This window comes from Schistocerca serialis, chromosome 5, assembly GCF_023864345.2.
Source record: "Schistocerca serialis cubense isolate TAMUIC-IGC-003099 chromosome 5, iqSchSeri2.2, whole genome shotgun sequence".
Lineage (NCBI taxonomy): Eukaryota > Metazoa > Arthropoda > Insecta > Orthoptera > Acrididae > Schistocerca > Schistocerca serialis.
In genome coordinates this window covers 505,945,036-505,957,944 of record NC_064642.1, presented here as the reverse complement: position 1 = coordinate 505,957,944, position 12,909 = coordinate 505,945,036, and the positions used below count along the sequence as shown (strand labels likewise).

At 38.9% G+C, this 12,909-nt stretch overlaps 1 protein-coding gene across 3 annotated transcripts in view; it reads left to right on the top strand.

The window, feature by feature from the left end:
• Positions 1–7,504, top strand: part of LOC126481305 (probable proline--tRNA ligase, mitochondrial) — a 117,140-nt gene extending 109,636 nt beyond the window's left edge. For all 3 annotated transcript variants that reach the window (XM_050104957.1, XM_050104959.1, XM_050104960.1), the window contains one exon: positions 7,080–7,504. In XM_050104957.1, the coding sequence (XP_049960914.1) occupies positions 7,080–7,412 (333 nt within the window). In that variant the 3' untranslated portion in view covers positions 7,413–7,504. The remainder of the gene's footprint in view (positions 1–7,079) is intronic.
• Positions 7,505–12,909: the final 5,405 nt, after the last annotated feature.

The following is a 12,909-nucleotide window of genomic DNA, read 5'->3' as shown; positions in this document are numbered from 1 at the left end:
GATATCATTCTTATGTGAAACACAGCTAGCTCTTTATACTCATGAAATAATGACTGCTGTTGACAGGGTATGTCAAATTGATTCCATATTTTTAAATTTCCAGAAGGCTTTTGACGCTGTTACTCTCAAGGGTCTTCTAACCAAACTGCGTGCCTATGGAATATCGCCTCAGTTGTGTGACTGGATTTGTTATTTCCTGTCAGAAAGGTTACAGTTTGTAGTAATAGACAGAAAGTCATCCCCTAAAACATAAGTAATATCTGGCATTCCTCAAGGAATTGCTATAGGTCCTCTATTGTTCCGGATCTATATTAACGATATAGGAGACAATATGACTAGCCCTCTTAGATTATTTGCAGATGATACTGTCATTTACTGTCTTGTAAACTCATCAGATGAAAAATGAATTGCAAAATGATTTGGATAAGATATCTGTATGGTGCGAAAAGTGGCAATTGACCCTGAATAAAGAATAGTGTGATGTTATTCACGTGAGTACTAAAAGAAATCTGCGCTAAATTTCAATTACACGATAAGTCACACAAACCACCTATATACTTAGGGATTACAGTTAACAAATAACTTAAATTGGAACTATCATATAGATAATGTTGTGCGTAGAGCAAACCAAAGACTGTGATTCATTGGCAGAATACTTAGAAGGTGCAACAGGTCTACTAAAGAGACTGCTTACACCATGCTTGTCCGCCCTATCCTGGAGTATTGCTGTGCAGTGTATGGTCCACATCAGGTAGGATTGACAGATGACATTGAAAGAGTTGAAAGAAGGGCAGCTCATTTTGTATTATTGTGAAATAGGGGAGGTAGTGCCACAGACATGATACGTGAATTGGAGTGGCAATCATTAAAACAAAGGCGTTTTTCATTGCAATGGGATCTTCTCATGAAATTTCAATCACCAGTTTTCTTCTCCAATTGTTAAAACATTCTGTTGGCACCCAGTTATGTGGGGAGAAATGATCATCACAATAAAATAAAAGAAATCAGGACTCACACAGAAAAATTTAAGTACTCATTTTTCCCACACGCCATTCAAGAGTAGAATGGTAGACAGACGGCTTGAAAGTGGTTCATTGAACCCTGTGCCAGGCACTTCATTGTGAATAGCAGCGTAATCACATAGATGTAGATAGTGTAGATGCTGTGTTACAAAAAGGCACAATGAAAAGACTGTCAGAAAGTTAGCTCTCGGCCTACGCGATCGTTTTTAAAAATAGACAGCACAGACATGCGTGTGCACACAAACACAAACACAACTCACACATGACCACAGTCTCTGGCAGCTGAAGCCAGGTTATGTAATGTATGAGAGTTTCAGCAACATTTATTATTTTGGTTAAACCTTAAACAATACAGTATAGAATTAACTTTTCTTCTCCGGGGTTCATAAAATTTCCAGATATATAAAAGCGTTAAATTTTTTACATTTATTTTAACAGATTTGTTTGGATTTCCTTTATTTGTGAGGTCATTTTTGTGATAATAAAGGAACTGTTAAAAGTTTATTTAGGCACATTTGACTTAGTTTATTTTTGAAGCATGAGTTGCAACACATAATACATAATGACATTAATAAAGCTCAATGTAAGTGTAAAACATAATTTTGAAGAAGGTTTTAAAACTGAGTTTAGACATTAACATGTTTCAAAACCTAAGAATATAGGTCAGTACCAGAAAGAAACTATAAAATCTGCTCCAATTTATGTCACATATTTACAGATAGATATTCTTGTAATCCTGCTGGGTGTATTGATGTATCAGTTGATATAATTATGCATATCTAGTGATATTGCTAGGCATGGTGTGGAAGGATACACCCACAGGTTCCAGATCACTTGGCAAAAACATCCACGGCAATTTATGGGCTGCTGCAGATTGCCATAGCCTCATGTGTTTAATAGCTGGAGTTTACAGCAAACTATTCATTGTATTTATTGGTGATGGCCCTTCGCTTTGTGGTTTTCTGCTAAACTGAGATTTGGTCTCTGTTGACATGTTCTTGTTGACAGTCATACTCAGGAACATTAGTGTCTGGCATGGTAATGAGATTGTCACCAGGCAATGAAGTGCATGCTCAAGTGTTACAACAGTCAAGTCCTTCTTTGTCTGAAGTTTTACATGTTGCTGGGACTTCTGAAATTTTTCATGCAGCTCTGTCTTCCATTTCAATGGACATTGAGCTATCGAAGTGTCATCTCAGTTGGCAAATGCATCGCAGCCTTGATTTTTTTGGTTGGTGAAACTGAAGAAATGTAATGCAGTGTAGTTGGCAGTGGAGCAGCTCCCAGTGAACCAGATAAGTATGAAACCCAGCACCATAATAGATTTTCTGCTTCTGGATCTTTGAGCATACTAAGTACAATTCTTTTTGAAGCCAGCCAGAAATGTGAATCAAATGGCTCCACCACTTGACAAAGCTCTCCACCATGTTAATCAAATTCATCAAAAATGGTGTTGCTAACCCCCCCTTTCCCACAGCTACAACATGCGACACCTTCCTCCTCTTAGCAATAAACACGGCTTGGCCTCCTTGCAGCCCAGTTATCCTGATTGCTTTTCTGAATATGCTAGACATAATTTCCTACGTTATAGTAACATATGTTGACAGTGTCTTCACCAAGGTCATATTGGAAAATTTTTTTAGAGCCAGTTGCCGTGTCAAGAATCAGATGCTTCAGTGCAAATAAACAACATCACAGGGTCCAGGGTAGCATTACACTGTCTTACACTATCAGCAATAGTCCATGGTAGCCCCATTTTATTTCTTTTTGATACTGAGGCCTTAGTCTAATATAATAATCAGCCTACTTATCTCTCATTGGGATCTCCACCCATAAAATCAGTAGCAGCTAAGCTGTGAACTTATGCTCATCATGAAATTCTGATAATGGGCTAGATAGTTCTGGGGTTAATGTATAAGCAGGTAACCAGGACCCTTTGTCTTCTTACAGCAACTGAAAATATTGTTGGCTTAAATGTGTATAAAACCTTTGGGTTGTCTATCCAGCATTCATTCCAAGCATCCAGAATACCATTCCATGTACAGAAGTGGATTCTTTGTATCTTCAATATCCTCCCTTGCTTGCTCCAGGCCTAGAAACTGCTTTTGATTTAGAGTTGGCAGAACTGAAAATTTTCAAAGCTTACCTGGTACTTTCAGCATTATGGGATGCGGTTGAAGTAGAACTGAATTGCTTAGAGAATTTAAAAGGGCTATCCCTAACTTCTTAAAGCAGATTGGCATCATGTTTTGTCATTGTTCACAAACCAGGTGTTGTGTTATGCCTTTGTTCTTCTTCTTAAGTACATCTGTCATATCATAGGTGTCAACTGGAGGCTCTCCATTGCATCCTGTTCTGAGCATCTTCCATCATCTGTTTGTACATTTGTTCTCTGCTAATGTTGTCCATCATTCCAATCTTCCTAACTCTTCCTCTCATTCCTTTCACTTTTCCCTCTACCATTCCTTGTTGCAAGCAATTCCTAAGCCTTTGTGTGGACTTCAAGGATACAGTAGCAACAGTGTGACATTCAAAACATTGTCTTTTTTTACAGAGTTATTACATTTTGTTTACTTTCTTGTCACAGTTAGCTTTGTATCTGTATGGCAGTGAAAATAGTGCACAACAGTGCAATTATCAACAGTATGTTCTGTGTGTCTTGTTTCCATTTGCTCCTGGTACCAGCTGTTGCAAGAGTAATGCCCTCTTTGACTCATAGCCCTCAAGATATTATTCAGTAATGCTTGGTTATCTTTAGGGTTTTGCTTTCTGGCAGTATACCCATGTGTTTCCAGTGATACGACAGATAGGTTTACTGATGAAGAGCTAGGTGATATGCACCTTGTGTATTGTTTCACTGATTGCAATGGAAGAACTGTGTATGCACTGATGACAGTACTTTTACATCTGAGGGTTGTGGCATTACTTTGTACTTTGTGATTGCGTATTACCAGCTTTTTCACTTTTGTGAAAGTATTTTCACAGATACAAGGATGATTGCACTAACAATCTGAATAAATCGTAATTACATTATTACTCTGTAATGAGCCTCCAGAGACTGTGGGTTCCTTACAGTAAAATACTCAGAAGGTACCCCTGAACAACCTCTGAAAGTTTGCTGGTGGAGTTCTGGGCCACCCTGTACATTTCAATCAAAATGCTCAGAAGAACTGAAGTCATATGACCTGGAAGCCCACATAAACAATCCTTTGGCCATGGATGTTCCTCAAATGCACAATTTAGGAGTATAATGTGGTGCAAGATGTACACTGGTGAGAGAGAATGGCAGATGTGTCATTGGCAGATGAATTCTGTGTAAACATTCCCCTTATAAAATACCTCTTCTGCCTGCACCTACCATACACATCATTTTCCTGCTCCTAACAACAAACCCAGCTTGGCTTCTTTGCTGTACCTTCCATTCATACCACATCTATCAACACATCTCAATGAGACCTATAATCACAACACTACCTCTCAATCCCAGCCTGCCTTCAGTTCTAAACTCAGGGCTGTCATAGGTTCTGGAAGTCGGGAATCAGGGAATTTCAAACACATCAGGGAAATCAGGAAATTATCAGGGAAATTTGAAAAAACTCTGGGAAAATCTCCTTTTTGTCACACTAAATGAAATGGTTTGTTTACTGAGGTGTCATGCATCATCGCTGACTGCGTGCAGCGGAGTAAGTGCACCACTTCCCTACTCCCCCATTCCAACTGCTTCTCCCCTTCTACCGTTCCACTCAGCTTACATCAGTGCTGCCACCATTTCTTGCCACTAGCCTAGCAGCTGCCGAGGCAGGGAGGCATAAGGTGTGGTTTGTTTGGATCTGATTCTCAGAGACTGAAGACGCAGTGGCCAGAGATGGCGGTCATGTGTGCATGAGTTGTGTTTGAGTGATTGTGTGAATGTGTGTGTGCTCTCATTTTCTGACAAAACCTATGGTTAAAAAATTTAGTTGTGAGTGTGATTGTCTTTCCTACATGTCTGTCTGTGGCTCAGCAATCATCATTATGGTGAATTGCTACGTATCCTCATTTATTATTGATTCTCAGAATATTTGAACAAGTTATCTGTTGCATGGATTGATCACCATGGTCTCATTACTTCAACATGCTGTCTGAGGCTTGTGAATAGCTGACCATGAGTGGATTTCCATGATGGGTCAAAACCAGAGGCCGTTTCTGCAGGAATCTGTAATGAATCGGGCCTGCCGATCTGAAGCCATATGGTCCCACTAATGTGCAGGCCCTACCCGTTGGATCTAGTCTCACCGATCTGTCCGCAGGCTGGGTCTGTTTTTGCGTGACATAATGCAGTGGATTTTCATGGTTTATCCGTGGACCCAGGACTGTAGTACTTCTCAGCACGCCAGGGACTATGGGTGATGGATTTCAGGAATCGTGACTGCCTCACCACATGCACATTGTACAGTGTGGCGTTTCATACACATTTTATTTGTTCTAGTACATTTTGGCACTTGAAAAGTAGTTTATATGTTAAAAAGTATGGACAATAAGAAGAAGAAAATTATGTCAGTTGTTGGTGGTTTGTATGCTATGCACTCATATATTTCTCGAAAGAAAAACACACAATACCTCCAAATTAATAGATATAACACAGTGGGTAATAACCGACAGTAACAAATGTAGTAGAACCAACATTTTATTGGCTGTCACCTGCAGTGACAGTTTACACAATTTTTCTCCACCTTATACACTTCTTTCGAGAGGCTTACTTTTTTCTGAGGTTATTTCGAAAATCAGCAAAGGTATTTTAAATCCATCTTGCGACTCCAAGGAAATGGGTATTTTTGTCACCAAATGTGCGTTTTGTTTTATCAGAATAAATAACATCAATGGCCTTAATGAAAAACATATACCATTTGGCTTCTTTTCTCCATATAAAGGCAGTTCATTACAAAAGATGTTAACGTTAGTGCTTAAGATTTTTGCTCACATCAGGAAACGACATCTGCTTGTAAGGTTTTTTTTTTTTTTTTTTTTTTTTTTCAATATGCACTATTGCTTCTTGTACCATAACTTATCCTTGAGATCTCAAAATTTGTGAGGGGAAAAAGGCCAAAACTTGTCTGGAAATCAGGGAATTTCACTTGGGGAAAATTGTGACAACGCTGATACAGAGATGCCTCACCACTTGTTCACATTCAATCACACTTCCTAGTTAATGATCTCTTCTTATTCACCCGTACATTCAATTAGAAATACTACTTTACCAAAACAGTCCTACTCACATCTGACAGAGTGAGCATTAAACTAACCTTTCCTGGAACAGTTCCAGGACAATTCTTCTCTCTCCTATAATCATTCCTCACTTCAAACATTCTGTCTAAAAAGATATTACCAAAACCTGAAATTGTATTCGAACTGAGTTCCAAGTTTTTTATGATGCATAGGCAGACCACTGTCTGAACCCTCCTCTTTGCAGGCAGTCTCCACTACTGTGGTATCTAGTCTTGGGAATCAGACTCTTCAGCATACAAAACTTTTTCTCGTGACTCCGTCCTTCCATCCAGGCTGAGTGGCTGAAATATGGTAAACCCTAAGCCTCACACTAGGTTTCACAATTGCTTCATAGGATACTTCACCTTTTGTCACCCTACACCCTACACCCTACTAGCTTCTACTTAGCTACGCACACACACAAAGACAACCATTCAGGCCACCACACTGCTTTCTGCCCCTGCCCCCGCCCCCTACTGACTCCCCACCTTCCTCCTGGCCATTTCCAAGCTTCCCCAATTTACCATTGAAAAAGAAATGTATAGGTCCAAAAACTAGGATGAGTTGCTTCCATTTTAAGTGTTTCTATTGGCAATACTAGGAAGTGCATCTTCTATGGATAAGTACTAGCCAGTTTGTTTGTATCTTCATAATTGTAATTTTTTAGTGTTTATAATTTTATGAAGTAGCTTCAGCTCTTTAACCAGGAGTGATTCTGAATTTTCCAGTTTATATTCTACAACAGTGATGTTTCACATACTTTATCCTTTATCTGTATACACATTTGTAATATTTACTGTTTGTGTGTTTCAGGAGGGCAGTAAAGAAAGTTTTACAACATATTTGTCTGAAGAATTATATGACGCAATCAATTCTTTAGAATTATTCAAAAATGATGTTGTGATAGATGACAGATGTCATTTAACAATTGGAAAGAGGTTAATGGAAGGACGAAAAAGTGGATTCCCATTTATAATTATTGTGGGTAAAAAGGCAGTTGGTACACCACCATGCTTTGAAGTACATGATGTTTTGAGTAATATGGAAATATCACTTCCTCTTCCTGATCTGATCAAGTTTATACAGGAGAGGGTGAAAGGAGATACCATTTCAGAAATGCAAGTTTCTGTTTCTTCCAGTGTATAATTCACTAAATTTTCTTAAAAGTTGCTGTGAATAATCACATCAAACTTAATTTATGCCCACTGTGAAAATAAAAATATATTTATATGAGCAAACAGCTATATTTATTTATTGGATAAGTAAAAAAAATTATCCACCTCAAATTACCAATTTATCCTTCATCTACAGTTACATTTTTCATTTTAATTTGTTTTAAATCTTGCCACAAATGGAGGAGTCAGGACATACAGTTTAAGTCAGTGGGTGAGAAGTGTATAAAGGTTGTTCTGTTTCATATCACATATATGAACAAAATGATGATAATTTCATATTTATTATTTATTTAGCATATGTCTAATATCACACCAGACAATAAAATGTTTTTCTTCAACAATACACATACACCTATTTAACACTTAGAAAAAAAATCATAATTACAAGTTAGTTAAATTTACAGTGTTTACAAAGCACAGTAGGTTATAGACATATATCCAGCTGATGAATTTGGGTTATTCTGAGGGGCCAGTAGGTATAATTTAATGCAAGTGACATAAATTAAGGAGACTCTTAAGAGCCCTAAGCATTTAAGATGTTAATCTGTGGAAATTATCAGATGTGAATTGAAACACGCACCCCAAATTTTCAAAATATTTCTGAGCATCTACTAAGCCCCACATACATGCAGGGTGTCCTGAAAGGACAAAACTGCATATGAACATGTGCCCTATTCCTAATGGTTTCCAAGATAGAACACATTTAATGTAGACTGTTATTTATTTTCTGTGTTATTTAATATATTCTCAGATTTACGCATGAACTCATGTACAATAGTTGGTGAACATGACAACATTTGCTTTACAAATTATCAATTGAAAAATACGTATTTTTAACATATTCACCTCTAAGCATTATCAAACATGTTACATTACAGCTATTGTACAGTTTACAATTAATGTGCTCATCTTGCATATTCAACTTCCGTTTGTACACCTCTGACTTCATCCAAACCCATAAACAAAAACCTAAAGGCTTAAGGTCTGGCAATCTTGGTGACCCGTTAATTGTACTACCATGACCAATCTAGTGATTCGGGTAGATACGGCTGACATGTTCCCTCATACGTGTGGTAAGATGTGGAGGAAGTCTGTCATGCTGGAAGCTACATCGCAGTCCATGTGGCCAAAGTTACATCCTCAAGGTGTTCAACAAATAAATTTTCTCAAAAATGCAGATAATTCTGTCCCACCATTTGCTGTTCTAAAATGACTGGACTTATAAACAAGTTACCAATAAAACTTCATTAAGTGTGTTCTACCTCAGAAATGATTTGGAATAGGCCATATGTCCATATGAAGTTTTTGCTTCAAATGAGCATTTCTGTCATATCACTGAATATTGACCATTCTTCCTGGGACACCCTGTATTATGTTGACAAGAAGGAAGTTTAGGATTTAACATCCTGTCATGTAATATGTTACAAACCAGTCTATGAGGTATACTGCACTTGTCAATACCACAACTCTTAGTTCATTTATGGCAGGTAATCAGCCAGATACCAATTAAAATTATAAGTATAATGTAAATACAGTGTTCGCATCAGTAATCCCTACCTTGTGAATGAAATTAAATGCATAACAAATAAATGTAACGTAAGTCTTTAATTCTCATAGTAATTAAAATAATTCACAAAATAGTGCAGCCTGAAAGATGTAAACAAATTGACAAACAGAAAATCTGTGTAAAAGAACAGAACTATTGTGCATACTGAATAAAGGGTCTAATCATATATAATCCAAAAACATGGGAGAAACATTGAACATAATTTTGTCTTTATGTAATTAAGAAAACTAGGAAAGTGATTGTTTGTCTTACTAATTTGACATGAATTCCTGTAATAACTTTGTAATCTGGCTGAACTGTATTTCCAAAACTGATGGGATTATTTAGAAGTATAATGCAGGAGAGTCAGTTCAATTGAATGTAATTATTTTTAATTGTAATATCAAAAATCTACAATAACAATAATAAATGAGAAAGCCAGCTCACTTGGAGTCATTGTTGATCAGAGAAGGTTTTGTGGCACAACATCTATGTAACTGTGTGCAGTAAATCTGCAATGAGAAGTATTATGGTGTACCTGTTTCTTATTTCATATCATATGCCACCTGGCCTCACCCATTCACCCTGTGAGTGGACAGGTTACCTTCAACAGGGTACGAGCAGACACAAGGGGGAGGGAGGGGCCAAAGGTTTTACTCATTATTGGGAGCTCCAATGTTAGACATGTTACGGATCCCCGTAGGTAGATAGGGTTCAGGGCTGGAAAGAAAGCCAATGTGCACTCAGTGAGTCTGCCGGGGGGCCTCATCTGAGATGTGGAGTCAGCCTTGCCTAAAGCTATCAAGCATGCAGGGTGCAGTCATCTGCATGTCGGCACCAACCATGCCTGCCACATGAGTTCTGAGGTGATCCTCAGTTCATACAGGTGACTGGTGGAGGTGGTGAAGACTGCTGGCCTCACACATGTGGTGCAAGCAGAGCTCACAATTTGCAGTGTCATTCCCAGAGTTTATCAGGGTCCTTTGGTTTGGAGCCAAGTCGAGGGTCTCAACCAAAGGCTCTGTCAACTTTGTGATGGCCTTGGCTGCAGATTTCTAGACCTGCGTTGTCATTTGGGAATTTGTAGGACTCACCTAGATAGGTCAGTTGTGCACTACACAAAGGAAACAGCTATTCAGGTAGTAGAGTACTTATGCAGTGCGCATGAGGGATTTTTAGACTAGGCAGTAGTTTGAGGTGCTCTGATGAACACTCACCACAGCATTCAAAATAAAGACACTTTGACTGTCATTATTTTATCAGTAAACTATTGAAGTATTCGTAATAAAGTTCCTGAATTTACTACTCTTCCGGAAAGTTCTCATGCTCAAATTATTCTTGGGATTGAGAGCTGGCTGAAACCCGAAGTGGAAAGCTCTGAGATATTTAGCAGTTTGTGGAATGTATGTCAGAAAGAGAGATTAGAGGCCATAGGGGGGAGGGGGGAGGGGGGAAGTCTTCATTGCAGCTGACAAAAATTTTGTGTCTATAGAGGTCAAAGTTGAGTACGACAGTGAACTACTCTGACTGCATGTAGCAAGTGTAGGTGGAACCATTTTAATTGTACTGGCCACCCAATTCTGCTGTGACAGTTTTAGAGTCATTCAAAGAAAGTCTGCAGTCAATAGCATGTAAATGCCCACATCATCCAATACTAGTTGGAGGTGACTTTAACCCCATGAGTAAAGACCAGGGTGTCTATGGATTCGTTGCAGGGGGTACAGACAGACAGTCATGTGAAATACTTTTCAACAGATTTTCTGAAAATTGTCTTGAGCTGCTAGTTTGGCAGCCCACATGCAATGGAAATATCTTAGACCTTGTACCTACAAAAACAGGGATTAGCGATCACGATGTCATTATAGCAACTATGATTACAAAAGTTAATAAATCAGTCAAGAAGGCTAGGAGAGAGTTTCTGCTAGGTAAAGCATACAAGCAGTTATCAGCATCTCACTTAGACAGTGAATTGGCATCACTTAGTTCCAGTAAGATGGATGTAGAGGTATTTGGGTGAAGTTTAAGCGCATTGTAAATTGTGGTCTGGAGAGCTATGTGCTTAGTAAGTGGATAAAGGATGGAAAAGATCCACCATGGTTTAATAATGAAATTCAGTGGATGCTGAGGAAGCAGAGGCTGTTGCACTCTTGGTTCATAAGGGAATGCACAAATGATGACAGGCGAAGCCTACTAGAGATTCATGCATCTCTGAAAAGATCCATGCACGAAGCATACAACTACTACCACCGTCACACCTCAGCAAAAGATCCAGCAGACAACCTGAGAAAATTCTGATCTTACGTAAAATTGCTAAGAGGGTCTAAGGCTTCCATTTAGTCCCTTGTTGACCAGTCTGCTGTGGCAGTTGAAGATAGCAAAGCAAAAGCCAAAGTTTTAAATTTCACACTCATGAAATTGTTCACGCGGGAGAATCGTAAAAACACATCATCATTTGACCATCAGACAGACTCCCATACAGATGACAAGCTAATAAGCATACCTGGCAAAAGGAAACAACTGAAAGATTTGCAAGCAAATAAATCGCCAAGTGCATATAGAATCCCAGTTTGATTTTACAAAGAGTACTCTACGCCATTGCCCTCTTACCTAGCTTGCATTTATCATGAATCTCTCACCCAGCAAAAAGCCCCAAGCGAATGGAAAAAAGTGCAGGTTACTCCAGTATATAAGAAAGGTAAAAGAACAGACCCACAAAATTACAGACCAATATCCCTAACTTCTGTTTGGTACAGAATCCTTGAACATATTCTTAGTTCAAATATGATAAACTTTCTTGAGACTCCGAAGCTTATGTCTACGAATCAGCATGGTTTTAGAAAGCACTGCCCATGTAGAACTCAGCTCGCCCTGTGCTCAAATGATATATAGAGAACTATGGATGAAGGTCAACAGGCAGATTCCATATTTCCAGAAAGCATTTGACATGGTACCCCACCGTAGGCTGTTAGCGAAGGTAGGAGTATATGGAATAAGTTCACAGATATGAGAGTGGCTCGAAGACTTCTAAAATAATAGAACCCAGATTGCTGTACTTGACAGTGAGAGTTCATCAGAGACAACAGTCTCATCAGGAGTGCCCCACAGAAGTGTGACAGGACAGCTGTTGCTCTCTGTATACATAAACGATCTGGCGGAAAGGATGGGCAGCAATCTGGGGCTGTTTGCAGATGATGCCATGGTGTATGCTAAGGAATCAAGGTTGTGTGGCTGTAGGAAGATACAAGACAACTTCGACACAATTTCCAGTTGGTATGATGAATGGCAGCTAGCCCTAAATGTGGAAAAATGTAAATTAATTTGGATGAGAAGGAATATCAAACCTGTAATACAGTGTTACTAGTGTCCTGCTTAACACAACCAAGTCGCTTAAATATCTTGGTGTAACATTGCAAAGCGATGTGAGGTGGAACGAGCACGTGAAAACTGTGGTAGGGAAGACAAATGGTGGACTTTAGTTTATAGAGAAAATTGTAGGAAAAAGTGGTTCACCTGTAAAAGAGACCACATATAGGATTCTGGTGCGACCTATTCTTGAGTACTGCTCAAGTGTTTGGGATCTGTATCAGGTCGGATTGAAGAAAGACATCGAAGCAATTCTGAAGCAGGCTGCTAGATTTGTTACTGGTAGGTTCGAACAACACGCAGTTGTTTTGGAGATACTTTGGGAACTCAAGTGGGTATCCCTGGAGGGAAGGCGACATTCGTTGTGAGAAACTGGAGAAAACTTAGAGAACTTGCATTAAAAGCTGACTGCTGAATGAATTTACTGCTGCCAACATACGTTGCATGTAAGTATCACGAAGGTAAGGTACGAGAAATTAGGGCTCATACTGAGGCATATAGACAGTTGCTTTTCTGTTGCTCTATTTGTGAGTGGATCAGGAATGGATCTGTTTAGCTA